The sequence below is a fragment of the Citrus clementina genome, unplaced genomic scaffold (genome assembly GCF_000493195.1).
Source record: "Citrus clementina cultivar Clemenules unplaced genomic scaffold, Citrus_clementina_v1.0 scaffold_4, whole genome shotgun sequence".
Classification (NCBI taxonomy): Eukaryota; Viridiplantae; Streptophyta; class Magnoliopsida; order Sapindales; family Rutaceae; genus Citrus; species Citrus x clementina.
Genome location: NW_006262274.1, coordinates 5,418,374 through 5,445,648, shown reverse-complemented (window position 1 = coordinate 5,445,648; position 27,275 = coordinate 5,418,374). Strand labels below are relative to the sequence as shown.

At 32.6% G+C, this 27,275-nt stretch overlaps 1 protein-coding gene and 1 non-coding gene across 2 annotated transcripts; one reads left to right on the top strand and one right to left on the bottom strand.

Moving 5' to 3' along the window:
• Positions 1 to 1,906: 1,906 nt before the first annotated feature.
• LOC112098999 lies at positions 1,907 to 15,682 on the bottom strand. Its single transcript, XM_024186098.1, is given in 14 exon segments — positions 1,907 to 2,086; positions 5,562 to 5,841; positions 7,798 to 8,422; positions 8,798 to 8,856; positions 9,427 to 9,685; positions 10,133 to 10,390; positions 10,448 to 10,621; positions 10,799 to 11,048; positions 11,088 to 11,326; positions 11,329 to 11,728; positions 11,825 to 12,047; positions 12,513 to 12,692; positions 15,066 to 15,317; positions 15,453 to 15,682. Coding segments are annotated over 14 exon segments (3,609 nt in total).
• On the top strand, positions 12,099 to 12,207 carry LOC112099356. Its single transcript, XR_002906160.1, has one exon. It is a non-coding gene; the product is annotated as a small nucleolar RNA R71 (small nucleolar RNA).
• Positions 15,683 to 27,275: the final 11,593 nt, after the last annotated feature.

Genomic DNA, 27,275 nt, shown 5'->3' with positions numbered 1-27,275 from the left:
AAAAACTTCCATGTACCAGAAGCTCATGTATTACATTCAGTGATATGTACTTTCAGTTCAACAAAATATTACACTTATATTGTTGCAGTCAATATTCACTATCACCAGCAGCATATTACATTTTGCCTTTTCAGCTTCTATGACAAGGGATTACAGACCAGACCAAATATTAATTGCAACAACCCAAAGAAATAGTAACTTAGCCTAACTAATTAGATAAAATTACATAATATAAAATTAGCAATTCTAAAAAATCATGAGCACACATACTGCGTCTCAGTTTTTTAAAGTCTACAATTAGGTTTTAATTACAAATATATACTGCACTGCACTATCGTAGCAGTGTATTAAAAAAGCACATCAAAATATCAAAATCAGCAGCACCATTTTCAGTAAATGTCCAAACTATTGTCGTCATGCCATTCACTATAACAGTATTTTTTTGCGACATAAAGCCCCACTTAGTAGTTACCATTTTACCGAAACAAAAGATTAATTTTTGAAGAAAATTAATCTAAATATGTTATATGTAAATATAAACATTATTTTTTAAACAAACAGAAAAAACTTACAGTCAATTTGAGCTGCTGCTTTGCCCTTCAAATCTCTCTTTGTTTGAACTGGGCGAGATTGTGAAGTGGTCCCACCAGATTTGCCTCCCTTTCTAATTGCAATGCCTCTCATTGGTAGCTCTGAAAATTGATCAAAAGCTGTGTTTGTTATTGTTGATGCAAGGCATTATCTCTCTTTCCCTTTGCTTATTCCTGCCGCTTCTTGCTGCTGTCTTCTTTGTTGCTGAACCTTTAATTGATTGTTCTGGGGTAGGCGTAGAAGTATTAGGTGATGGCTCAGCTGCTGACCCACCAGGTGTTGAGTCTCCAGCAGCATTCACTCTTGTAAATGATGCTCTTGAGCTTGAGGCTGCTGCCAAGTTCTTGCGATGCTTCTGTTCAGCACAATTAAGTCAAGGTTAGTACACCTAATCTTCACACATTCATATTAGTTCCAACATATAGTCACAAAACTACAATATATATCCAAAAAAAAAAAAAGTAAAAACATCACTTAACCCTTTTATGTAGTCACTCTAGGTGGGGGTAATTTGAAGATAACGTCAAAGTGACGAAAAAAACAATTTGAATAATTAATTTTTATATTGTAAGCAATAAGCCACTAACTAATATATGCCTAGTTTTCTTATGTGCATTGGCTGGATTAACAGGGCAACCCTTTATATTGTGACCAATACTCGGATAATATGAACAAGATACTGCGAACCTTCTTCTATATGCTGGTGGTTCATCAGCCTCCCTTCTTCTACATGTCTTAGGTCTGCCAGGTGGTCTTCGACCAATTGGGGGTAAAATTTCATCAGCTTCAACCTGTGGCCATTTAGATTTGTCCGGCAATGGATGAATAATGCCAGCATAGCATCTCAAATATGCATCCTTTAGTAAACAAGGGGCAACGTACTTCTCATAAGTAGCCCTAATGTGAGCTATACAAGGCATTGCATGCTTACAAGGTAAGCCACTGATCTGCCATAAGGCACAACTACTTGTATGCTCATCAAGGTTGACAATATAAGACTCTTGCCCTGTTTCAACTTCATATAAGGCATCACTTGCTGGTATGATGTGATAATTCCTACCAACCTTCAGCATGCTGTTCAACTTCTTGTTAATAAAAGCAGGAACATCAAATGGCCACTTCAAACAACTTTGTCTTCTTTCTGTTATTGCTTTCATCATGCGCTTCCTAACGTGCTCCACCAAAGCTATAACAAGTGCTTTCCTCATATCACCAAGCTATGCATTCCAACTCTCTGTCATGTTGTTTGTTGTGTGATCACACTTTACAAACTTATCAAAGGTATGCACTGACCAATGCTTGGGATTTAACTTTCTCAGCCATTCATTGCCTTGACAAAAACATCTTTACTTGATGCTCTAACTGCCCTCCAAAACTCATCCCTCAACTCCACTTTCGAGAATCTAGTCTTCAGGTTTGCAAATACATGTCTTGCACAAAACCTATTTTCTACTCCAGCGAACTCCAAATGAAGTGCATTAAGTACTCCCTTTGCCTGTCAGTCATGAATGTCACCTATCTGTCATCAGCTAAATACTCTTGCAGGTGGCCCAAAAACCAAGTCCAGTTATCTATATTCTCAGATTCACAAACAAAAATTGCAATGGGAAATATGCCTTGATTTGCATCTAAACTTACTGCTGATAGCAGCACACCTTCAAATGACCCTTGACACAACTTAAAAGTAAATTTTAACTCTCAAGTATAAGAGTGTCTTGTTGTATTATAACTCGGTGAGTCCGAGGTCGATCCACAGAGAAAAGATTTAATTAGTTTATTTTATTTTATCTAAAAATTGAAATTAAAACTTGAATATAAACAACTTAATTTAAATGAAACTATGGAATTGAACTAGTTAGGGTTATGGATCCACTCTTAGAAATAAATAAAACTTAATAAATTCTTTTTGCCAATTTGTTTTAGATTTATTACTCAAAAGATTAATTATACAAATTATTATTATTTTCCCTTTAATTTTATGATGGATTAAGTATTTATTGTGCCAAAATTTAATTTGTCTACAATAAGTCAAAATACCATTTCACCATGCCTTATATTAAGATCTTAAGAATTTATTGTGCCAAATTCATTTGTTTGTCTACAATAAATCAAATTTTCAAAATATAAAAATTGTATAAAATTAAATAGAAAATAATTTAATTTATAAAATTAAACATAGAATTTGATTAAATCATATTTATTTCTTAAGAGTTTCACCTTCCCCTAACTAATATTATTTAGTTAAGCATAATTAAAATAAAAAGTAGTAAAATTGAATTACTTATAATTAAAAGAAATAAAAACAACTAAAATTGGAAATAAAACTAATTTTATTAATGAAAATAATTATACAAAATATTAAAAACACACCTGGAAATCAAGATTACAAGGAGATGGAGAGAATTTGAGAAGAAGAGAGTTGTAGAGAGATGATTAAAACATAAAAATGAGGCCCCATTTATAGAAAAATAAATTCATAATCCAGTGCTTTGCGGTCCATCATAGGCTTCATGCATGTGCTCCTCACAACCCTTAGATCAAGATCCAATGGCTGGTCAAACCTCAAAAGTCAACATCACACATGGCATCATTTGACTCGTCCGATTTGCCCAAAGAACGGTTGAGATTTGGCGGGTTAATGGGTGAATCGAGTCGACCCGAATACAAAGATTTGGATCCTCCAACTTGCTTCACCAACCATTGCCACGTGGCACAATCATGGCCATTGAATCATGAACGGTTGAGATTTAGTCAAGATTGCCAGTTATCCCATGCACTCATATCTATTGTAAGCTCATTTCATCATTAAATCAGTGCTCGGTCAATAGGAAAAGTCAACTTTTTTTACTCAAGCCCAATTTTAAGCCGATCTTGACTGATCTTAAGGTTTTCAAACCTCCGGAATCCAAATTTGACCTCCGTTTATCTGTTTGGAGCCTCGAAGTACGTGAAATTAATAATTTTCCTAATAAACACATAAAAATACACAAAATTAAATATATTTAAAACATAATTAATAATTCATAATATATTACATAAACACAAATATAAATTATAACATAAGCATAAAATAACATATTATCGCTTGATAATTAAACAATTTTTAATACTAATCACACCCCCCAACCAGCTTATTGCTAGCCCTCTAGCAATTAAAGCGTTATATTAAGATTTATAAAATTCACATGCAAGTTAATAGTTGTTCATCTATCCTCTAAATTACCAAATAAATGAACTCTCCCAAATTCCTTTACCACATTGATGTTCACTCATTATCCAGAATATCATCAAACTTTCTTTTGTGCTCAAGTAATTAACACAATACTTATGGGGCTTCATTAAAAGAAAAACAACATTTTCGTTATAAAATTCATTAGAAATTATATCTTTAGGCAATAGATTATTCACAAATTTTTTTTTTATATATTACATTTCTAACCCATGTAGCGAGCTTTAGGTCAGTGACTCCCAGACCAGTTGGCCTTAGGGCACTAGGTGTTGAAGCACCCCTACGAACTTAATTACTCGGGTTTCTAATAAACAAACAATATATCTATTACCCATGTAGCGAGCTTTAGGCCAGTGACTCCCAGACCAGTTGACCTTAGGGCACTAAGTGTTGAAACACCCCCACAGACTTAATTACTCGGGTTCTAGATATAGAAAAATTAAAAACAATTTTTTTTTCTACTTTTTTTTTTGTTGGAAATATACACTTTCTACTACCTTAGATACTTTTCCTAATAAATCAAAAGAACTAAATGCTGTAAAATTTTAACTTACAACCCACTAGTATGTGTCATAATGTGTGTGTGAAGAATGATTCAATAATACCTGTTAAATGAGTAAACAATTAAATAACTTAATAACCAAGTGGAGAGTTCACAAATTTGAGTAATTCAAAGAAAAGGGAACAAAAACAACTTACTATGAATCTCAAAATTAAAATATAATACAACAAGACTATTAGGATGCATCTCAAAAGTCGTGACTCTTTACACGGCCATCCTAGACAAAAAAAAAAATTTTTTTTTTGGCAAAGAAAAGAAAAGAGAAAAGAGAAAAAACAACACACATATTTAAAACATACCTCAATTATCCCCACCCCACAACCTAATCTAAACATTATCCTAACATTTTATAATTTTACAGATATGCAAAAAAATAATAATAATAATAAATAAAAATAAAAGAGAATAATAAAAGAAGAAGAAGATGGGATCTCACCTGAACTTGATGCAGAAGCTTAAAAGTAGATAACAAAGATGAAGAAAAAGTCAATTTTTTTTTTTAAACAACACCCTTAAGATTAAGAAGATGCGTTTCTAGAGAGACTACATTCTCTATATCCTGCCATCTTCGACTCAAATTTGTCCTAAGTTAGTCTTTACAGAAAAAAAAAATTTTGTTATTGTTTTTTTTTTTTTGTAAACACATAACCAGGACTAAGACATTCCACAATTATCAACTATTCCCTCCCCCCAAACTGAAAAAGACATTGTCCTCAATGTTTTAAAAGGAAAGAGAAAGAGTGTAGAAGACATCACATGAATACTATAACAGAAAATATTTACAAACGGAGAGTTAAATCTAAATCGCACTTCTTATTACTGCTACTGTTACCGTTACCATCATTAGCCGACCAATTCAGTGCAACAGTCTGTGGATCTAGCTCTGGTGTATAAGCTTGTAAAAGATCAAGTAACTCATTAGCAGTAGAAGCAGAGATAAAGAGTTTTTTTTACAGAATGTGGAACAAAATGATTCTTTATTGCATGGTTAATAAAAGTTAGCAAGCCGTCATAAAAATTATTAACATTTAACAAACCGATGGGTTTTTTATGAATGTTCAAGTGGGCCCAAGATGCAAATGTAATTAGTGTCTCAAAAGTTGCAAGATCTCCTGGAAAAAAAATAAAAGCATCAGCATGATTCATCATTTCAGATATTCTCTCTTGCATACTTGATACCACTAATTCTTCTCCAATTGGTGGGCCAGACATGCACACTAGCAGTTTCATGGGTTTTGGGATAATGTCGAGTACTTGGCTTCCTCTGGTAAAAACAGCTTCTGAGACAAGTCTTGACAACCCTCGTTCACCTCCTCCATATACAAGATGCAATTTCCTTTCTGCTATGACACGACCAAGATCTACAGCTGCCTGAACGAACTCTTTGTACTTTCCATAGTGAAACCCAGAAAGCACACAAATATTTTTGAATTGTTTACTCGAATATACTGTCATTGGACTAATTTTTCAAAAATAAGTTGTGAGTGTTTGAAAAACGAGCTCATATTTAAAGATCTTCGTGACATAAATAATGAGAAACAGCTGTAAATGGGTTGGCATATTTGTCAAATGACGAGGAAAGCTCGTGGCTCAATAATTCAAAAACAAACAGTAAAAAAAAAAGTAATGATTAGAAAAAGCAAACAGTAAAAGAAACCAAATAAATACAAAATCACATCGCTAAATGCAATAATGCAAATGATAAAATAACAGTAAAGGAAAATAACAGTGAAGTAAAAGGATATTTACTGGTAGTTGTGATTGTGGCTCACATCTTCTTCTAGTTTTACGTCCAGTAACGGCTTGAACGCCCTCTATGGGTCGAGGATCGGCTTCCCATCCAGTTTTCTTATAAACTGGCAAACAAGGTCTTTTTGAGTCAGATTCCCAAGACTTAACTGTGCACTTTGTTTTTGGAATAGTATCCACAAATTGTAAATCTCACGTTGCACAATTCCGCTTCGATGCGTCTCAAGAGATCGTAAGATATCATCCAACGATTCTTTACTCATGCCATCTTTAACGAATTTAATTTTATTTTCACGAGTATCAGAAACAATTCCTAAAGATTTACAATCCGGTCGTTTGCAATCAAGTCTTACACAGTTATGACATTTTGAGCCAAGTCGTTTAGCTCTCTTTTCTTAGCAAACGTACTTTTACCAAAACCAGGCATGTAAGAAACAAATTGACCAGAAAACTCACCTGCTAATCGGACCTTTGCTTCAATTAACCAACGAATGTCAGAAGGAATGCCATTGATCATTAACAAACGCAGTCGTTCACAACGAGCTTTGTAAATTTTCCTGAGGGCATTCTAAGGGAGAGAGGGAAAATGCTTATGGAGTTTATGTTGTATTTCTTCCATGTTTGATTTTGGGGTTTCAGTTATTGTGGGAAACTGAAGATACCGACTTAAGAAGTCACGGAGTACCATTATCCGCCATTTATACGGGAAAATAAATCAAACACACCAAAATCAAATCTGCAAAATCAAATCAAGCGTGAAAGCGAGCAAAAAGAAGCACACAATATAAAAGGAAAATGAACTTACATTCGTCCTCTCATTGAGTTAACCTCAAGCTCCATTTGAAATTCATATATGCCACTCTCTACTGTTCTGAGTTGTCCCTCTAGATCCTCAACATAGGACACGAATTCTGGTGGTTGCAGATCCGAAAGTGGATGTGATTTACAGCTTTGTATCAGGCCTCTTAAGTGAAATTTTATACGCCGAAATCTTTTAAGATGTGCGAACATGTATTTTCTCATTGAGGTGCTCATGATGTAAAATGAAAATTGATGAGAGAATGTACAACTGTCAAACAAACACGCTTACACAAGAAAAACAATGTTAAAAAAAACTATGTACAGTGCATCAATCTAAAGAAAAAAAAATCAAACAATGAAACGGTAAAATAATAGTAAAACAAAAAAATCATTAAAGACTTAATCAAGAACTGGTGGGTCATCCAAATTAATTTCGGTGTCCTCGTCACGTGGGTGATGTTCCAAATATGGTTTTAATCTTTGACCATTAACTTTAAATGTGACACCGTTATTTGGATTCTCAATTTCTATGGCCCCATGTGAATATACATTTTTTACAACAAATGGGCCACTCCATTTTGACTTTAACTTCCCTGGAAATAAATGAAGACGAGAATTATAAAGCAACACTTTTTGACCAATCTCAAATGTTTTTCGAAAAATTCTTTTATCATGAAATGCTTTTGTTCTTGCCTTAATAATTCTTGAATTTTCATATGCATCATTCCTTAATTTCTCAAGTTCATTCAATTGTAATTTTCGCACATTACCAGCATCATCCAAATTTGAATTAAAAGCTTTAATAGCCCAAAGTGATTTATATTCAAGTTCAACAGGTAAATGACAAGGTTTACCATAAACTAACCGATAGGGTGACATTTCTAATGACGTTTTAAATGCAGTACGGTAAGCCCAAAGTGCATCATTAAGTCTAAGAGACCAGTCTTTTCGGTTTGGGTTAACCATTTTTTCCAAAATTTGTTTTATCTCCCTATTTGCTAATTCAACTTGACCATTTGTTTGAGGATGATAAGGGGTAGCAATTTTATGTGTAATTCCATATTTCGTCATTAAAGACTCAAATGACTTATTACAAAAATGCTTATCTCCATAACTGATAATGACTCGAGGGATTCCAAATCGACTTAAAATGTTTTCTCTTAAAAATTTAATCACAGTTTTACTATCATTATTTCGACAAGAAATTGCTTCAATCCATTTTGAGACATAATCAACTGCAACTAATATATACACAAATCCAAAAGATGATGGAAATGGACCCATGAAATCAATTCTCCAACAGTCAAATATTTCAATTTCAAGTATGGGATTTAAGGGCATCATGTTTCTTTTTGTAATTGATCCCAATTTTTGACATTTTTCACAACTTTTGCAGAATTCATATGTGTCTTTAAACATGGTAGGCCAATAAAATCCACACTGTAAAATTTTAGCAGTAGTTTTTCTTGAAGAAAAGTGACCACCACATGCTTCAGAATGACAAAAATTAATGACACTACTTACCTCATTATCAGGAATACATCGCCGAAAAATTTGATCTGGACAATATTTGAACAAATAAGGGTCATCCCAATAAAATTTCTTTACTTCAACAAAAAATTTCTTCTTCTCTTGAGTATTCCATTGCAAAGGTATTTTACCTGTAATAAGAAAATTAACAATATTAGCATACCATGGCATTGAAGTAACAGAAAATAAAAATTCATCAGGGAAAGAATCATTTATGGGTGTTATATCATTGCAGAATTCGAATGTGAGTCTTGATAGATGATCAGCAATAACATTTTCAGAACCCTTTTTATCTTTGATGGTAAGGTCAAATTCTTGTAGTAACAAAATCCAACGAATTAGTCTCGGTTTGGTATCCTGTTTACTCATCAAATATCTCACAGCAGCATGGTCAGTAAACACAACAGATTTAGAGCCAAGCAAATATGAACGGAATTTGTTTAATGCAAATACCACAGCAAGTAATTCTTTTTCAGTTGTAGAATAATTCATTTGAGCACTATCCAAAGTCTTACTCGCATAATAAATCACAATAGGCTTACCATCCCTTCTTTGTCCTAAAACAGCACCAACAGCAAAATCACTTGCATCACACATTAATTCAAATGGCAAAGACCAATCAGGAGATTGCATAATAGGTGCAGATGTTAAAAGACAAATTATTTTTTCAAAAGATTTTTGGCAATCATCATTCCATTCAAACAGTGCATCTTTTAATAAGAGGTTACAAAGTGGTTTAGATATGGCACTAAAATTTTTTATAAACCTCCTATAAAATCTTGCATGTCCTAAAAAGGATCGCACATCTCTAACTGTTTTTGGTTGTGGCAATTTAGATATGACTTCGATTTTTGCTTTGTCAACTTCAATTCCTTTAATAGAAACAACATGACCCAAAACAATTCCAGAAGTAACCATGTAGTGATATTTTTCCCAATTCAACACGAGTTCTTTTTCAACACATCTTTTTAAAACTTTCTCCAAATTATCAAGGCAATCATCAAAAGAATTCCCAAACACAGTCAAATCATCCATAAAGACCTCTAAACAATGTTCAACCATATCACAAAAGATGCTTAACATACATCTTTGAAATGTTGCAGGAGCATTACAAAGCCCGAATGGCATTCGTTTAAATGCAAATGTTCCAAATGGACATGTAAATGTGGTCTTTTCTTGATTATCAAGTGATATAGGAATTTGATAATAGCCTGAATATCCATCTAAAAAATAGTAGTAGGGATGTCCTGCTACTCTTTCTAAGATTTGGTCAAGGAATGGTAATGGAAAATGATCTTTTCTAGTGGCTTCATTTAATTTTCTATAATCGATGCACATGCGCCAACTAGATGTAATTCGTGTTGGAATTAATTCACCTTTTTCATTTTTAACAACAGTGATTCCAGATTTTTTAGGCACTACTTGTGTAGGACTTACCCACTTACTATCAGAAATAGGGTAGATAATTCCCACATCAAGTAATTTAAGGACTTCTGTTTTGACTACCTCTTTCATGTGTGGGTTTAATCTTCTTTGAGGTTGTTGACATATTTTAGCATTTTCTTCCAAATTAATTCTATGTGTGTAGATTAAGGGATTAATGCCTTTAATGTCATTTAAAGTCCATCCTATTGCATTTTTATGCTTTTTAAGAACAGTAAGTAACTTACCTTCTTGGTCGCTTGTTAAAGTAGACGAAATCACAACAGGATAAGTTTGTTCTTCTCCAAGAAAAGCATATTTCAATCCTTCAGGCAAAGGTTTCAATTCCATTTTAGGCGCTTCTTGTTGTTCTATCTTTTCAATACTTCCAAGCTCCTCAAATTTTGGCTCGTCATCATAATTTTGTGAAGTCTGCACAGAATCAAGCAATGAATTTATATTAGAAATATCAAGTTCAAGTTGCTTATTTGACTCAATTGAATTAACTAAACAAACATTAGAAAGTTCAGAAAAATCCTCTTTTTGAATATTTTCCTTGATACAAGATTCAAACAATTCCTTTTGTTGATCAGTATCATCTTCAATCTCATTTTCTTCATTAGGTTGCCTGCACATGTTGAAAACATTCAATTCCAAAGTCATATTTCCAAAGGATAAATTCATTAAATCATTCCTACAATTAATCAAAGCATTAGCAGTTGCTAAAAATGGTCGACCTAAAATTCCAGGAATTGGTTTGTAATTATTCACAACAGGTTCAGTTTCCAAGATAATAAAATCCACAGGATAAATAAATTTATCAACTTGTACTAAAACATCTTCCACTATTCCTTTTGGTACTTTAACTGATTTATCGGCAAGCAAAAGTGTAGTTGAAGTTGATTTTAACTCACCAAGATTAAGTTGAAGATAAACTGAATATGGAAGCAAATTAACACTAGCACCAAGATCTAGTAAAGCATGCTCAATTCTGTGGTTACCAATAATACAAGAAATGGTAGGACAACCAGGATCTTTATATTTCAACTTATTATTAGTAGACAGAAATGTACTTACCTGTTCGGCCATGAAAGCACTCTTTCTTACCTTCAGTTTCCTCTTAACAGTGCACAAGTCCTTTAAAAATTTGGCATATGAAGGAACCTGCTTGATTGCATCTAATAGAGGAATGTTAACTTTCACTTGCTTAAAGATTTCATAAATTTCAGAAGAGCGGTTTGATTTCTTTGGTTTATTCAATGCATGCGGAAATGGTGGTTCAGGTGGAACACTAGTTATTTCTTCACTAGGTGTAAGTTCATTCAGTCCTTCCTTACCCTTTGAATTTTCATCATTTTCATAAGGTTCAGGCATAGGTCTATCAACAACCTTACCACTACGAAGAGTTATAACTGACTTGACTTGACTTGGTCTGTGGGTGGATTTTGTTGAATTTTAGGATTTGGTTGTGGTTGGGCTGGAAATTTTCCTTTTTCTTGAATGGTGAGTGCAGAAGCAATTTTAGCAAGAGTATCTTTCAAATCAGAAAAAGTTTGTGCATTTTGATTGTTAATAGCATCTTGCTTTCTGATGAATGAATGCATTGTGTCTTCCAGATTTTTCCAGGGTGGTGGAACATATGGTGCATAAGGCTGAGGATTTTGAAAATTTTGTAGAGGTGGTGCTTGTGAAGATTGTGCATTATTATTATTCCTCCAACTGAAATTCGGATGATTTCTCCAACCAGGATTATAAGTATGTGAATATGGGTTTGGTTTATTGAAAGTGTTAATGACATCAGCTTGATCATTTAGACATTCTTTAAGTGCAGGCAAAGTTGGACACTCTTGAGTGAAATGATAATTCAAATTACATATGTTACATGCAATTTCTTGAACAGATTTTACTTGATCACTCTTTTTATGCTCCAAAGCTTCAACTTTCCTAACTAGGGATGCAAATTTTGCTTGTAAATCATGATCTTCCCTAAGGTTATGGATTCCTCCACTAGATGGAGATGATTGTTGCTTATTTGTCAATTCAAAAGTTCCAACAGTATCACAATGTTGTGCATTTTCAGCTAATTGGTCAAGGTAATCTAGTGCATCTTCAGGCTTTTTATCCCTAAATTCACCATTGCACATCATTTCAACAACCTGTCTACTTTGGGGTATTAAGCCCTCATAGAAGTAAGTGACTACTCGCCAAGTTTCAAAACCATGATGTGGGCATATGTTAAGCAACTCTTTAAACCTATCCCAACATTGGTATAATGTTTCTCTATTTTTTTGAGTGAAAGAAGTGATTTGCCTTTTAAAAGAATTTGTTCTATGAGGTGGAAAGAATTTTTTCAAAAACTGTTCTTGCATGTTATTCCAAGTTCTTACTGATCCAGATCTAAGGTTTTGTAGCCAAGTTTTAGCTTTATCTTTTAATGAAAAAGGAAAAAGCTTTAATCTAATTATGTTCATGCTACAATTTTGGTCTGTGTATGTATTACAAACTTCCTCAAAATCTCTTAGATGCAAGTACGGATTCTCAGATTCTAAACCATGAAATGTTGGTAAAAGTTGGATAATACCTGATTTAAAGTTGAATCGAGATGCTTCTGGAGGAAATACTATACACGACGGTGCTCCGGTTCTGGTTGGATTCATGTAGTCTCTCAGAGTCCTTGGTTGATTCTGATCATGCCCATGTTGAGATTGGTTGTCTCCCTGATCAATTTGAGGGTTAAGTTCGCCCAAAACGGTTTCGCCTTCATTCTCATCCATGATTGGTGGTGGAGATTGAGATCTACGAATTAACCTGCCACTTGAAGATCGAGACCAACGTCTCATGCAAGGGTTATGTTATAAAGATAATATTTACACAAATTGATAACAAAATTAAAAAAAACAAATAATATAAGTGTACAAAAGAAAATTAAATAATAGTTTTGGTGGTTGAACCCACCAATTAACAATAAATTAAGTATAAAATAAATGCAAATGAAAGAAAAAGAAAAAGAAAGAAAAATGGTGGTTGAACCCACCAACAAAGTAAAAATAATAATAATAATAATAAATAAATAAATGCAAAATAAAAAAATGGTGGTTGAACCCACCAATTAAAAAAATACAAAATTAAATAAATACTGAAAATTAAATAACTGAAAATAAAAGTTAAGAGTTAGTAGTTAGTTTGGTGGTTAAACCCACCAATAAAGTAAAAACAAATAAATAAATACGAAATAAAATAAATACAGAAAATTAAATAACTGAAATTAAATAAAAGTTAGGAGTTAGCAGTTAGTAAGTTAAGAGTTAGTAATTAGAGTTAGTAGTTAAAGTTAGTTTGGTCCAAAATAAATCCAAATATGTCCAAATATGTCCAAAGTATGTCCAAATATGTCCAAGTCTTGATTATGTTGAGGAATTTCGTCTAGAGATTCTATTGCAAATTATTTTTAATTTTATGGTCAAACTGTAATTTTTAGAAGTTTAGAATTAGCAATTTGGGATGAAAGTGAAACAGTTGAAAGATGTCGGGGTTCGAACGTAATTACCAGAAGATTGGGCTAGAAACGGAAATTATTGGGGTGAAACAAGAATTATGAAAGATATGGGGACAAAAGAGAATTTAAGAAAAGAAAAAGGGGGCAAACAAAATTTTACATATAAGAGAAAAATAAAAAACGGAAAAACAAACCAAATAAAAAACTTTTCCCCGGCAACAACGCCAAAAACTTGACACAACTTAAAAGTAAATTTTAACTCTCAAGTATAAGAGTGTCTTGTTGTATTATAACTCGGTGAGTTCGAGGTCGATCCACAGAGAAAAGATTTAATTAGTTTATTTTATTTTATCTAAAAATTGAAATTAAAACTTGAATATAAACAACTTAATTTAAATGAAACTATGGAATTGAACTAGTTAGGGTTATGGATCCACTCTTAGAAATAAATAAAACTTAATAAATTCTTTTTGCCAATTTGTTTTAGATTTATTACTCAAAAGATTAATTATACAAATTATTATTATTTTCCCTTTAATTTTATGATGGATTAAGTATTTATTGTGCCAAAATTTAATTTGTCTACAATAAATCAAAATACCATTTCACCATGCCTTATATTAAGATCTTAAGAATTTATTGTGCCAAATTCATTTGTTTGTCTACAATAAATCAAAATTTCAAAATATAAAACATGTATAAAATTAAATAGAAAATAATTTAATTTATAAAATTAAACATAGAATTTGATTAAATCATATTTATTTCTTAAGAGTTTCACCTTCCCCTAACTAATATTATTTAGTTAAGCATAATTAAAATAAAAAGAAGTAGTAAAATTGAATTACTTATAATTAAAAGAAATAAAAACAACTAAAATTGGAAATAAAACTAATTTTATTAATGAAAATAATTATACAAAATATTAAAAACACACCTGGAAATCAAGATTACAAGGAGATGGAGAGAATTTGAGAAGAAGAGAGATGTAGAGAGATGATTAAAACATAAAAATGAGGCCCCATTTATAGAAAAATAAATTCATAATCCAGTATTTTGCGGTCCATCATAGGCTTCATGTATGTGCTCCTCACAACCCTTAGATCAAGATCCAATGGCTGGTCAAACTTAAAAAGTCAACATCACACATGGCATCATTTGACTCGTCCGATTTGCTCAAAGAACGGTTGAGATTTGGCGGGTTAATGGGTGGATCGGGTCGACTCGAATACAAAGATTCGGATCCTCCAACTTGCTTCACCAACCATTGCCACGTGGCACAATCATGGCCATTGAATCATGAACGGTTGAGATTTAGTCAAGATTGCCAGTTATCCCATGCACTCATATCTATTGTAAGCTCATTTCATCATCCAATCAGTGCTCGGTCAACAGGAAAAGTCAACTTTTTTTACTCAAGCCCAATTTTAAGTTGATCTTGACTGATCTTAAGGTTTTCGGACCTCCGGAATCCAAATTTGACCTCCGTTTATCTGTTTGGAGCCTCGAAGTACGTGAAATTAATAATTTTCCTAATAAACACATAAAAATACACAATATTAAATATATTTAAAACATAATTAATAATTCATAATATATTACATAAACACAAATATAAATTATAACATAAGCATAAAATAACATATTATCGCTTGATAATTAAACAATTTTTAATACTAATCAACCCTTTCAAGTAACAGCCATTAAGCCCTATGAATGGCCTACAACCCTCCTTGAACCCATCTCTAAGGCCTTGGAAGCTCACCATAAACCTTTGAAACCTGTACTTATCAGCAGGTGTGTCTCGCTTTGTCACCTTCAACAAGGCCAATGCCCCAGGCATTTGCTGTTTGATGACATTTGTATAATCCCACAATGACTTGAAGCTCTCAACATGGTCACCACCAGCAGCTGATTTTAAAATTCTTCTCCTTGCCCTATAAACCTTTAGTGGAGCAACGATCACCCCATGCACTTTTTTTTTAGATCATCTACAAGTGTGTCAACACCTATCCTTGATCAGCAAGCACTATATAGCTGTACTTTCTGGCTATCCAAGATTTGTCACGTACCTGTCATCAGCTAAATACTCTTGCAGGTGGCCCAAAAACCAAGTCCAATTATCTATATTCTCATATTCACAAACAAAAATTGCAATGGGAAATATGCATTGATTTGCATCCAAACTTACTGCTGATAGCAGCACACCTTCAAATGACCCTTTCAAGTAACAGTCATTAAGCCCTATGAATGGCCTACAACCCTCCTTAAACCCATCTCTAAGGCCTTGGAAGCTCACCATAAACCTTTAAAACCTGTACTTATCAGCAGGTGTGTCTCGCTTTGTCACCTTCAACAAGGCCAATGCCCCAGGCATTTGCTGTTTGATGACATTTGTATAATCCCACAATGACTTGAAGCTCTCAACATGGTCACCACCAGCAGCTGATTTTAAAATTCTTCTCCTTGCCCTATAAACCTTTTGTGGAGCAGCGGTCACCCCATGCAATTTTTTTTTAGATCATATACAAGTGTGTCAATACCTATCCTTGATCAGCAAGCACTCTATAGCGGTACTTTCTGGCTATCCAAGCTTCAGTTACCTCAGGATTGTTATCGAGGCCTTCACAGGTGTGTATGTTGTGCAAAATCCGAATCTGAAAGTACTTGCCCCAGTTTTGAATTGCAGCATATACTCTAAATGGGCATTTATCTACATAGCAGCCACACAAAATCCTTTTTTTCTCTAACTTGATCATTATACCCCTGAAACTGTGTTGAATACAGTAATCCTTCAGAACCCACGCAAATTTTCTAAAATTTTTTAACACCATTTCCTTTCTAAATTCTATTGGTTTTGTACCCTCCCTGAACATTTGCCCACCCAATGTATAAGACATCTTGCTAAATGGATGCTCATCCTTTGAGTCTGAAAGTGGCCTATAGTCACCATTGTCACTTTTATATCCATCAAGTAAGTCATCATCTTCTTCGTTTTGAACTTCGTCTTCAAGCTGACTGTTAGATGTTCTTGTGGCTCTACACATGTCATCTTCTGATTCAGACTACATGTGGAAGTCCATTTCCTCAGCTGGTGGCATCTCATCATCTTCGTCCGCATGTCTTATTGGGCCAGCACTATCATTCAGGCTCCGTGATTTACTTTTTCTAGTTGCCTTGGGCCTGCTCATGACTTGCTCAAAAATCTACAAAGTTGGTATTTCTCTTCTTCTTTACAGTCTTCTTATCATGCTCAACGGCTTCAATACGTGGCCTCCTTTAATTTGCAATCCTTTGAGAAGCTCTAATTTGGACAACAACGACCTTTCTCTTGTTAGCTTGCCTATGTGAATGAGTGATAGTAACAGGTGACTTGCTGATGTTTTTCTTATTTCTTTTACAAGGTTGAGTTTACACAATCTCTAATGGTAAATCATCTGTATGTATTGTATCTTCTGCATGATCAGTTGGTTCTTTTGTTTGAGAATGTGTAGTTGTTCATCTTCTAGATGTATGAGATGCATCTTCTTCAGCTTCGCCTGCAAAGTCATCCACGCCTTCATCAACAACATGAAAATCAGATAAGTGATCACTATGTTGTGAAAGGTGTACACAGTCAGTCTCACCCTCATCAACACCCTTTTCTGGACCACCATCACCTGAAGGATAGTTAAATGTAGGCATTGATATAGGGTTTTGTCAAACTGAAGTGGTACTATTGTTGCTGGTCTTAGGTTCTGCTGCAGTAGTGGGTTCTGGTGTGGTCTGTGTTTCAGAATTTTCAGCTTCTGCTTTAACTTCAAATTTGATTGTGGTTTCTGTTTGCACTGTATCTTCTGCTGCAGTGGTGGGTTCTTATGTGATTTGTGTTGCGAGCTCAGGTTCTGCTGCAGTGGTGGGTTCAGTTGTGGTTTGTATTTCAGAATTTTTAGCTTCTGCTTTAACTTCAAATTCAGTTGTGATTTTTGTTTGCACTGTATCTTCTGCTGTAATGGTGGCTTCAGGCGTAAACTCTGGTTCTAAAATGGAGACCCCACAAAATTTAGTCTTTGAAATTTTTCTTGAACTTTTTTTTGCCACTGACTTTCTTTTACCACCTCTTTTTCCAGTAGCAGTTGCATGCACCTGTTGTTGTGCTTTAACATTGTCGGTTGGTTGCCTCTGAAACACAGATAACACACTCTGAGGTTCGGCATCAGGCCCATTAGCAACATCTTCTATATCATCCTCAAGCAACCTCCTTTTAATTACATTCGTCACATTAAGTGGTATGATGGTCATGTTAAACACAATCTCTGTAAACTTCTTCTCATTGTACAACTGCCATATCTGATATACCTCATGATCATTATCTATTGTACCCTTCTTCCCATTCCATGGCAGTGTAACTTGAATGATGAATCTCTCATCTCTATAACTATTTCTCCCAATCATTCTTTTCATTGCAGCATTGATAAGAATAACTCTACTTAGAAAGTCAGGGTCAATGAGGCCAACCTCAAAAGTTTCACCAAGAAAGCTGACAATGCCTTTCACCCTCAACTACAAATGTGATAATAAAAGCATTATAAATATCAGAACCAGAGTAGGCATTGTAGACATGATATCTAAAATTTAAAGCAAAACCAAAATATCCATCACCAAAACCTAAACAACCACTTTTTTAAATCTCCAGCAGCAACTTATTTGTAAAGGAAATACTATAAACTATTAATGGTACAATGAAAACAAAATGCTCTAATTAACTAAGACTAGGGTTTAAACCTATTTATCTTCAAATAATAACAACAATAGCACAAATTTTTCATATAAACAGGTTATTCTTCTAGTTAATATTGTCCTGCATTCCCCTGAAACTCTGCTAAACCCATTTTAATGGAAATAATTGAATGAAAAAAAAAATTCCTTACCTCTGCCATCGTAAGGTTGTTGTTACCAGCAACCACTCTCCAATGGTCACTTTTTTTTTGTCTTTCGAACAAAAAATGTTTTCTTTATGACCAATATTTTGATGCTCTGTTTCAAAGTTTCTCTCTCTAAAATGTGAAGAAGATGATGGTTCGCGCTAAGAGCAAGGGACCCTCTGCTCTTTTTACGTTTAACCACTTATATATTTTCTCATTAAATATTTTGAAAATAACTTATTTTATATTACCCTATATAAAATTATAAAACTTTAGGGAGTGGTTGAAAGGCTGCCTTGATTTGACATGTCACAATTCTCTAGGCTAATGCTTGTTACGGTGTTTGTTAAAAAATATGATTTTACCCTTTAAGCTCGTTACTTTAACGGGAAGATCACGACAATTGAGGGGTAGAGTGATGTTTTCATATCCTTGGGGGGTATTTTGAAGATAGTCACTCTAGTGGGGGTACAGTGAATTTAACCCTAAACAATATAGGTGATGTATCGCATGTATTGCTTTATCATATACCATCGTTGTTTGCCGTTTTGTTTAAAAGAATGGATTGGAGCCTTACATCTGTCCTTTAGCAAGTTCGAATGGCTATTATAGCCTTTACGTGAGTGGAAAGATTTTGGGTTGTGGTAACAAACCCAGAAACAAAGTGCTGACAGCCGAGGGATCTTTCCAGATTGATTTTTATTTGTATAAAAGGCCTCAAGATTTGCTCTATGGCTATTTTATCTTGTAAATAGAAAGATAGAGATCTTCACAGTGGATGTTGAAGTGTTTGTTTGATTCTACTTTCTCTGTGCAGTGGCTAGATATTGTTTTCTCATATCAAAATCATCAAGATCAATTTCTTCATGGACTTATTAGAGATCATTAAGATTAAGAGTGGATCCTGGGGGACTAAAATCAATACTTGAGTGATTTGCAGTTCAACAATGTTTACAACATCGAATCAAAAACATTTTTTTAATTAAAAGAAGAATCAAATTATGAAATTCTTTGAAATATTATTATATAATATGTTGCTTCCTATGACGATAAAAATGTTGCAAAAAGATTACTTGTTGTCATTGACTTTGAAGAGCAACCAACGATATGATTGTTGAGTCCATTATTTATAGAGTTGGTATCTTATGGAAAGTATAGTTAAATTAGAATTTTATTTATTACATATCTTGTAGTAGGAATTAATTAATTGATTCCTTAATTTAGTGATATTCCAATTTATTAGGAATATTTATTTTTTAATTTAATTAGATGTCTAATTTAGCAAGTTAATTAATGATGGGATTCTAATTGGCACGTAAGATTTATTCAGAGCAAGAAGTTGGTTCAAACAAGAAGTTTATTAAATGTTCTAGATATTTTTTGGGAAACAAATAAGGTAAGAATATCAAATTTATTCATATTTAGATTCATAGGAATTATAAGAGGAAAGAAACTCTTATTTGAAAAGAATCGAAGTTTTTTAAGACTTGTGCCTTTTGTGAAACCCTAGTGCCTATATAAAGATAGGTATTTCACAATTGCTTGCACAACACATAGCATAAAGCAAAGAAATAAAATTGGGCCTCTTCCCTAGAGAATTCGGATTTGCCACATGACGTTGCGTTGATTTCTTTTCTTATCTTCTCCATTCGAAGTTTTGTAACGAGACTATTTCTTTTCATCTCTGTGAAGAGTCTATGTAGATCTTAAATTACTAGACATTGAAGAATTAAAGAATTCCTATTGATCACTTTAAGAAGTGCCTTGAGGATCGTAGATCAAGAAGGGTAGCAATTATTTAAGAGAAACAGATTCAGTTTAAGGTTGAGTAAGCTGTATGGTGATAAACTGTAAGTGAGAGTCTTAAGTTTGGTAAATCCATGAGTTGTAACATCTCAACTTAGTGAATTGCTTTTCATCTGAGCATGGCCTCGTGGATGTAGAATTAATTAATCAAACCACGTAAAAATCTTCGTGCCATTTAATTTCTACAATTTTATTGTGTTTTCAAAAATCAATATTTTTTATGCAAGATGAACAGTAACCATGAATAATAATCGTGAACAGTCATTGTGAAAAGTACTGTGAACAATATTTTCAGAAAATTAATTTAATTTTTTCAGAAAATTAATTTAGTTTCTTAATTAATCAGTTTTAGGTTAAAATTGCCTGCATCTATTTGTAATATATCTAAATTTCCTTTCAATGATAATGATAATATCGTTCATAGAAAAAATAAAATTCAAAATTTGATTATACGCTTAGGTGAAAGAAAATAAATTAACCTCCGAAAATATCCCAAGTTTCAGTTTTCTTTTTTAAAAGTTGTTTGGCACTGATAGAGCATTATGAAATGATACAATGTCCACCTATAAGAATTTGTGCGCACAGAATGTGTGGAACGATGACAGATGGTGGCTAATTCGTGTGGAACAAAGACGACGAAGACGACTGCGTGGTGGGAGGTGAGGGCTTGATGTGACTGAGCCTGTATGGTTGTTGACGAGAGCAGCTAGGGTCCAAAGAAATGTCTCAATGAGAGTATTTTTATTTTCAGTAAGATTCTTTTAAGACAGTATTAAATAATAAATAAAATAATAAAAAATTGATTAATAAGATTTTAATTTAAGCAGTAATTGGCCGCCTAGATGAAACCTTTTACATTTTGCATTACTAATTATAGATGATAAACTTACCCGCAAATCCATTAATCCACCCAAATTCACTCGCAAAAACCCGTTGTAGGTAATTACATGTTGCGCACATAATGTGTGGAATGGTGACGGCTGGTGGCTGATTCATGTGGAATGAAGATGGCAGAGACTACTACATGGTGGCGAGTGAGGGTTTGACGTGACTAAGTGTGTATGCTTGTTGAGGAGAGCAACTAGGGTCCTTAGAAATGTCTCAATGAGAGTATTTTTATTTTTAGTAAGATTTTTTTAAGGAAAGTATTAAATAATAATAAAATAATAAAAAATTTCAGTAAGATTTTCTTAAGAAAGTATTAAATAATGAATAAAATAATAAAAATTTGATTAATGAGATTTTCATTTAGGTAGTAATTGGCCACCAAAATGAAACCTTTTACATTTTACATTACTAATTAGGGATGGCAAAATTACCCGCAAATCCATAAATCTGCCCAAATTCACTCCTAAATGACTGCTTGCTACAGGTAATTTTACTTGTTATGCTTGGGTTTAGTATTTTAAATTGAAATCCACTATGGGTAGAGGATAGGTTTAGTATTGAGAAAAAATTCAATGGATGTCCGTGCTCTTTTTGTAATTATTGATTTTCTAATTTTAATCATGAAAATTAATTAAAAATTTAATCATAAATATACGTTAGCTAACCCTACGAATTTCTAAACCTAACCTCACTCACTGTAGCCGCATACCTTACTCCTTCTAGTGTGTATGCGTGTGTGTGTGTGTGAGTCTGTGTGTGTAAGTAGAAATTTTATAATTTTCAGGTTTAATATTACTGATATTTTATTTTAGTTTGATTAATTTTATTCATTTTGCTTTAGTGACTTCAACTTAATGATTGCTTACTAAAGTTAATTTTTATTTTTTAATTAATTATTAACTTTAGTTGTCCAAATTGATTTGTTAATATTGTTGGCAATACTTGGATATTATTTAAAAGTTGAAGTAAGGTATTGATCTTAGTGATGATGATTTGCCTACAACTGAAATATTTTTGTTGTAGATTGATACATTTTGTGTATTTATTTTAATGTTGAAACTTTAATTTCTCATTTACTTTGATAAAATCTAGAGTTGAGTAATTTATGCAGATTTTTTAAGCTAATGTTATAAATTTATTATTATTATAAATTTTAATGTATTATTTAAATAATTTTTTAATGTTTGAAATTTTAATTGTGGGAACATGCTAAAAACCTATTGCGTGCTGTAGGTGAATTTGATAATTATTAAAACTTACAGCAGGCAAGTTTGTTTAAAAAAAAATTAAGCAAGTTGCACGTGGTTTGATAATTTAAATTCTTTGTAGGCATTAGTTTGTTGATGACAAACTCTCATTGGATGGTATCCATTGCCATCCATAATTACTATCTCTATATTAATACAAATTAATTTAAATTCTTATTCTAAGTAATATTACACTTATTTTTAGTTTTAATGTTTGAGTGATATTTGATTTTATTATTTGTGAGATACTAGATCTAGAATAATTTTGTAACAGCACGAACGAATCATGCTACCCTCTTCAAACCTAATTTACTTTTCTATTTATTATTAATGTAACATTAATATAAATTTACTCACCAATATTCTTATATAATTGGATATATAATTTGTAACTTAATTGATATCTCCCTTCTTTTTTTTTTTAATTGTTATAGTTTTGTGGTAATTTGTTTTAGTATCTATTAATAGTGTAATAAATTTTTAACAGTTGATTGCACGTCAAATTTTACATCATGAACTAATACACAAATGATATAACATCTATTTATATGTGCAATATTACTAAAATTAATTTAGTTTCTTTAAAATTTTAACAATCATGCTTAAATCATATGATCATAAATGCAATTAAATATAAATTATTTAATCATAGTTGTTGCACTAAAATTATAGTTGTCTAGTTACATTGTTAATTTGGTTCATCGGCACAATACAACATCGAAAACAATTGCTATAATACCTAACATATAATGAATTATATTATTAAGAAATTTTTTTTAAAAGTGTTTTTTATTGGGTTAACCAAAAGAATTGTCAAAGTGGGAGTAAAAGTTCAATTTAAGGCTATAGACGCATAATATGAACACATTAAATTAGATTATATAGGAACAGTATTAAAAATATTACTATTATGAAAAATAATTTCATATAGACAATATCCACGTTCGATGAAAAAATGATATCATAAAAAATTCACAAGTTTATTTTAGTTTAATCATAGTTAAAATGACTAATAATGATAGCTATGTTATTAGCAACATCAATAATAAAGTCAAGTGTTATACTGTCATTAATTATAATAGCACTAATAACTCAATACCAAATATGTTACATGTAATAATTTAATTAATTTATTATAAGTTTTTATTAAGTAACTGGTGCAAGAGATTATTTGTGAGTATCTTCCAATCAGTGTTCACATATATGATACATTATATGTGTCTAAAATGAAGTACAGATTGTATTATTAGTATCATTGTACTATTAGTATCAGTCACTAGAACTAATAATATTGACAACAGCAATTTTGATAATTGATAATGACATTTGGTACTATTAATAATTATAAAACTATCCAAAAGTTGGATGGAAAAAAAATAATATATATATATATATATATATATATATATCATTTATGATCTATTTGATCTACACTAATTTAAATATTATTGTCACTAATACAGACATTAAATATTTTAAAGTAATTTTTTCGGCCATAATTTAAATATTATTCTCGTTAATACAGACATTAGAAAAGCCATCCAACAGGCAATAAATTTTAAAAATAAAAAATAAAAAAGGCTGTATGACATGAGCGGCTACATTATAAGCAAGCCAACTAAATACCAGCTGAGAGAGAGTAAACTTGACCTTCCTTAAAGCTTCCTTCAATGCCCACTTGGACTTATAGCTCAGTGGTGAACTATTGCCCTTAAAGTTAAGCATGACTATGAAGGCAATGGTTCAAGTCCCCACGGACTCAACCTTCCTCAATTAAATATAATTGTGTGGAGACTACTTACAACGTCTTTCTCCCTTGCGAAATGCGAGTGGAGTAGAGACATCTCTCCTCCGTGAGGGGTATTTGGCTGGGCATGTGCTTCATAGACTAAAAATGTAATAATATAAGTCCCATGTGCGAAATGCGAGTGGAGTAGAGACATCCCTCCTCCGTGAGGGGTATTTGGCTGGGCATGTGCTTCATAGATTAAAAATATAATAATTTAAGTCCCATGTATATATATCTAATTGTAAATATCAGTGTAATTATCTGCTGTCATAGCAGTTGTATATATCTCTGTGTAATACAATAACCTGATGCTTAATCAGTTAAAAAAAAAAATCTTCCTTCAATGTTCATCACATACACACCACATCTTATATGATATAAAATAGAATGGATGAATTAAAATTTAATAAAGAACCACGTTTGGTAAGGCTGGACATAAGATCGGATTCAGATAGATCCGATGTTATCTATACAAATTCGGATTGAATTCATATTTGATTTTAAATCCGATTGAATATGATTTGTATCATCCAATTGGATTTGATTCAAATTGGATCGGATTTAGGTTGATCCGAATAATCCCATGGGATTCACAGCTACAGTAACAGTAGTGCTATTTAGAGGGGAAAAAAAAAAGAAAAAGAAAAAGAAAAACAGCCGCAACACACAAATGTGAAATCCCTAATTTCATCTTCTCAAATCAGCAGCAGCCACGACCATCACAAGCGCTAACCCAGAGAAACCACAAACCAAACGCACGCCACCGACAACCAGACCCACATCGAGACCACGCCGCCGGTTACACAAACCAAACAAACTCAACCACGTCTTCGCAGATTGCCCCTGCCGCATCTAAACCTCACCGTGTCGACTTTGATGCCGGAGAGATTTGCTGGTAAATGTACATTGTGTAAGGTTCGTGTCCTTTACTGCATGATTGTCTAACGAGTAACGACTTGAATGGTTGGCCTCTAATGAGTAGATCAAGAAAAGACGAGCTGATTCGACACCCTGAGGTTCTGATAATAAAGCTAATGAAAGAATTGCCTAAGGACTTGTGGTTTCATTAACTATAGATTTCATGATTTTTTTTGTGAAAATTGTCAAAAGGGGCTGAAATTCGAATCCAATCCGTACCCATCCCGAATCCGATCGGATTCAGCCTCCGATTCAAATCTGAAATTGCCCAGCCCTAACATTTGGTGTTGCACAGAATGTATTGTAAAATAAAATATTTTTATAATTTTTTATTATTAAATTAATTAATTTTATTTATCTAAAGAAACTAAAATACTCATAGTCGCCTGCTACACACCACCATCCACTGTCACTGGCCACACCACTGGGCATTGGATTGGAGTCCAATAAAATTAAATTTGACACCATTAAGACCCTTAACTCCGGATTTTTTAACTAATTAAAAATAGCGACAGCGAGTATGAAAGTCAATAGCTTCTAACTCTTTTTTTCAAATGAATAGATTCTTTTTATGTCAGTGAGTGAATTTTTAGTGATTGGATGAGCCAGCGATGAAGATTTCAATAATGTCAAGCTTGGCTTCATTGGACTCTTTGTTACTTACCTGTGGCTTTTGCATGGTTGGATACCCCATTCGAACTTTTTGTACTCCTCGTCCATTACTTTAAACGATATAAACTCACTACTGCTAATTAATTAATTAAATTTGAAGTTGGCAAGATTAGGTCAGGTTATGATTGCATGCATGCAATACATGGATATATAAATACCTCGAGTTAGAATTTTTTGATTCGTTATCTAGTAAACAAACTCGTTGACGCCATTTAGAGCAATGTATTCTTCGAAGGAAGATTTTAAATAAATTTTGCATTAACTTTAGTATAGACGGTGAAGACTGTGACGAATGGTCTAAATTTTTTTTATTTTAAAACTGTGGTGTAGTGAGGAATAGACGGTTCTGATGTAATTGCTTGTGTTGTGAGTACTATGAAATTATATCATTTCGGCAACACATTGCCCATATTTTGAACATAAATGTCCCTGCATGCTCTATTGTTGCACTAACAAGAAGTCGACGAAAAATTGACAGGTAGTTAACATAAGCGATTGTATAGTTCTACACTTTAAAAAGTTTTTATCTTAAAAAACTGACATTTATCAAGTGTTTGGTAAGATAATATAATTAATTCACTTATATCTTATTAAAAATCACATACCAACCACTCAATAAATAAAACATCTTTTGAGATGAAATTTGAGATAAAAAAAAAATTTAAGATATCTACCACTACTCACTACTACAAAAATAGGCTTTACCGACACTAAATTAGAGTCAGTAAGTACTTTTCCTGACACTTATTAATTGTGTCAGTAATGCTCAAGGCAGAACACCCTGACACTAATTTTTAGTGTCAGTGATTTTTGTATCAGTAATTCATGTCACTATAGTATCACCAAAATAATGATACGATAGTGTTAATATTTGATAATACTATTTACATGTTAGTGATTTATGTGACTATAGTATCAATAACAAGTTAGCTCGATAATATCAAAATTATTCATGTCAATTTAAATATTTAGTGTCAGTATTTAATAATGTTATGCAGGATTGGTTAATAAATTTTTTTATTCTAATTATATTTTTCCTGAATGTTTTACAACCAAAAGAAAGCTCAAAATATATTAAATATATAAAATGTCACAATATAATTCACATAATAAACATCTCAAATACATCACTCAAATTCACATGATTCAACTACACCACTATTTGGAAAAGAAAAATATAAGTACTAAATTAAGTTTTCAACAACCACAAAGTACTAATTTAGTTTCCACCAAAAAGAAGCACAAGAACATCACTCAACATCCATCTGCAGCTTCATTTTTTTCCCACCTACAACAACATAAATCAATTAGTATGGAAATAGATTATGGAAAAAATTTGATTGTGAGTAGTTAAACAGAGCAATTGAAGGATGTTTCAACAACTAATAAAACAATAAGATTACAATAATACTGAAAGTTATAGAAATAAAAAACCTTAGCTTAAGTTGTCTGAAGAAGCCATGTTGGATAACCTGCTACAAGTCACAGAAAACAAAACATCTAAGTCAATCTAATTAAAAACTTCCTATTTTTTATAATCAAACAACAGAAATCTGCAATCAAAACATCCATTTGCCCACTCAAACTTTCAGCCTTAGCATAAACTTCTTTCACTTTAATCTCATAAAACTTGTCAAATTTATGAAACTCTCATCAAGCCTTCTAAAAAAC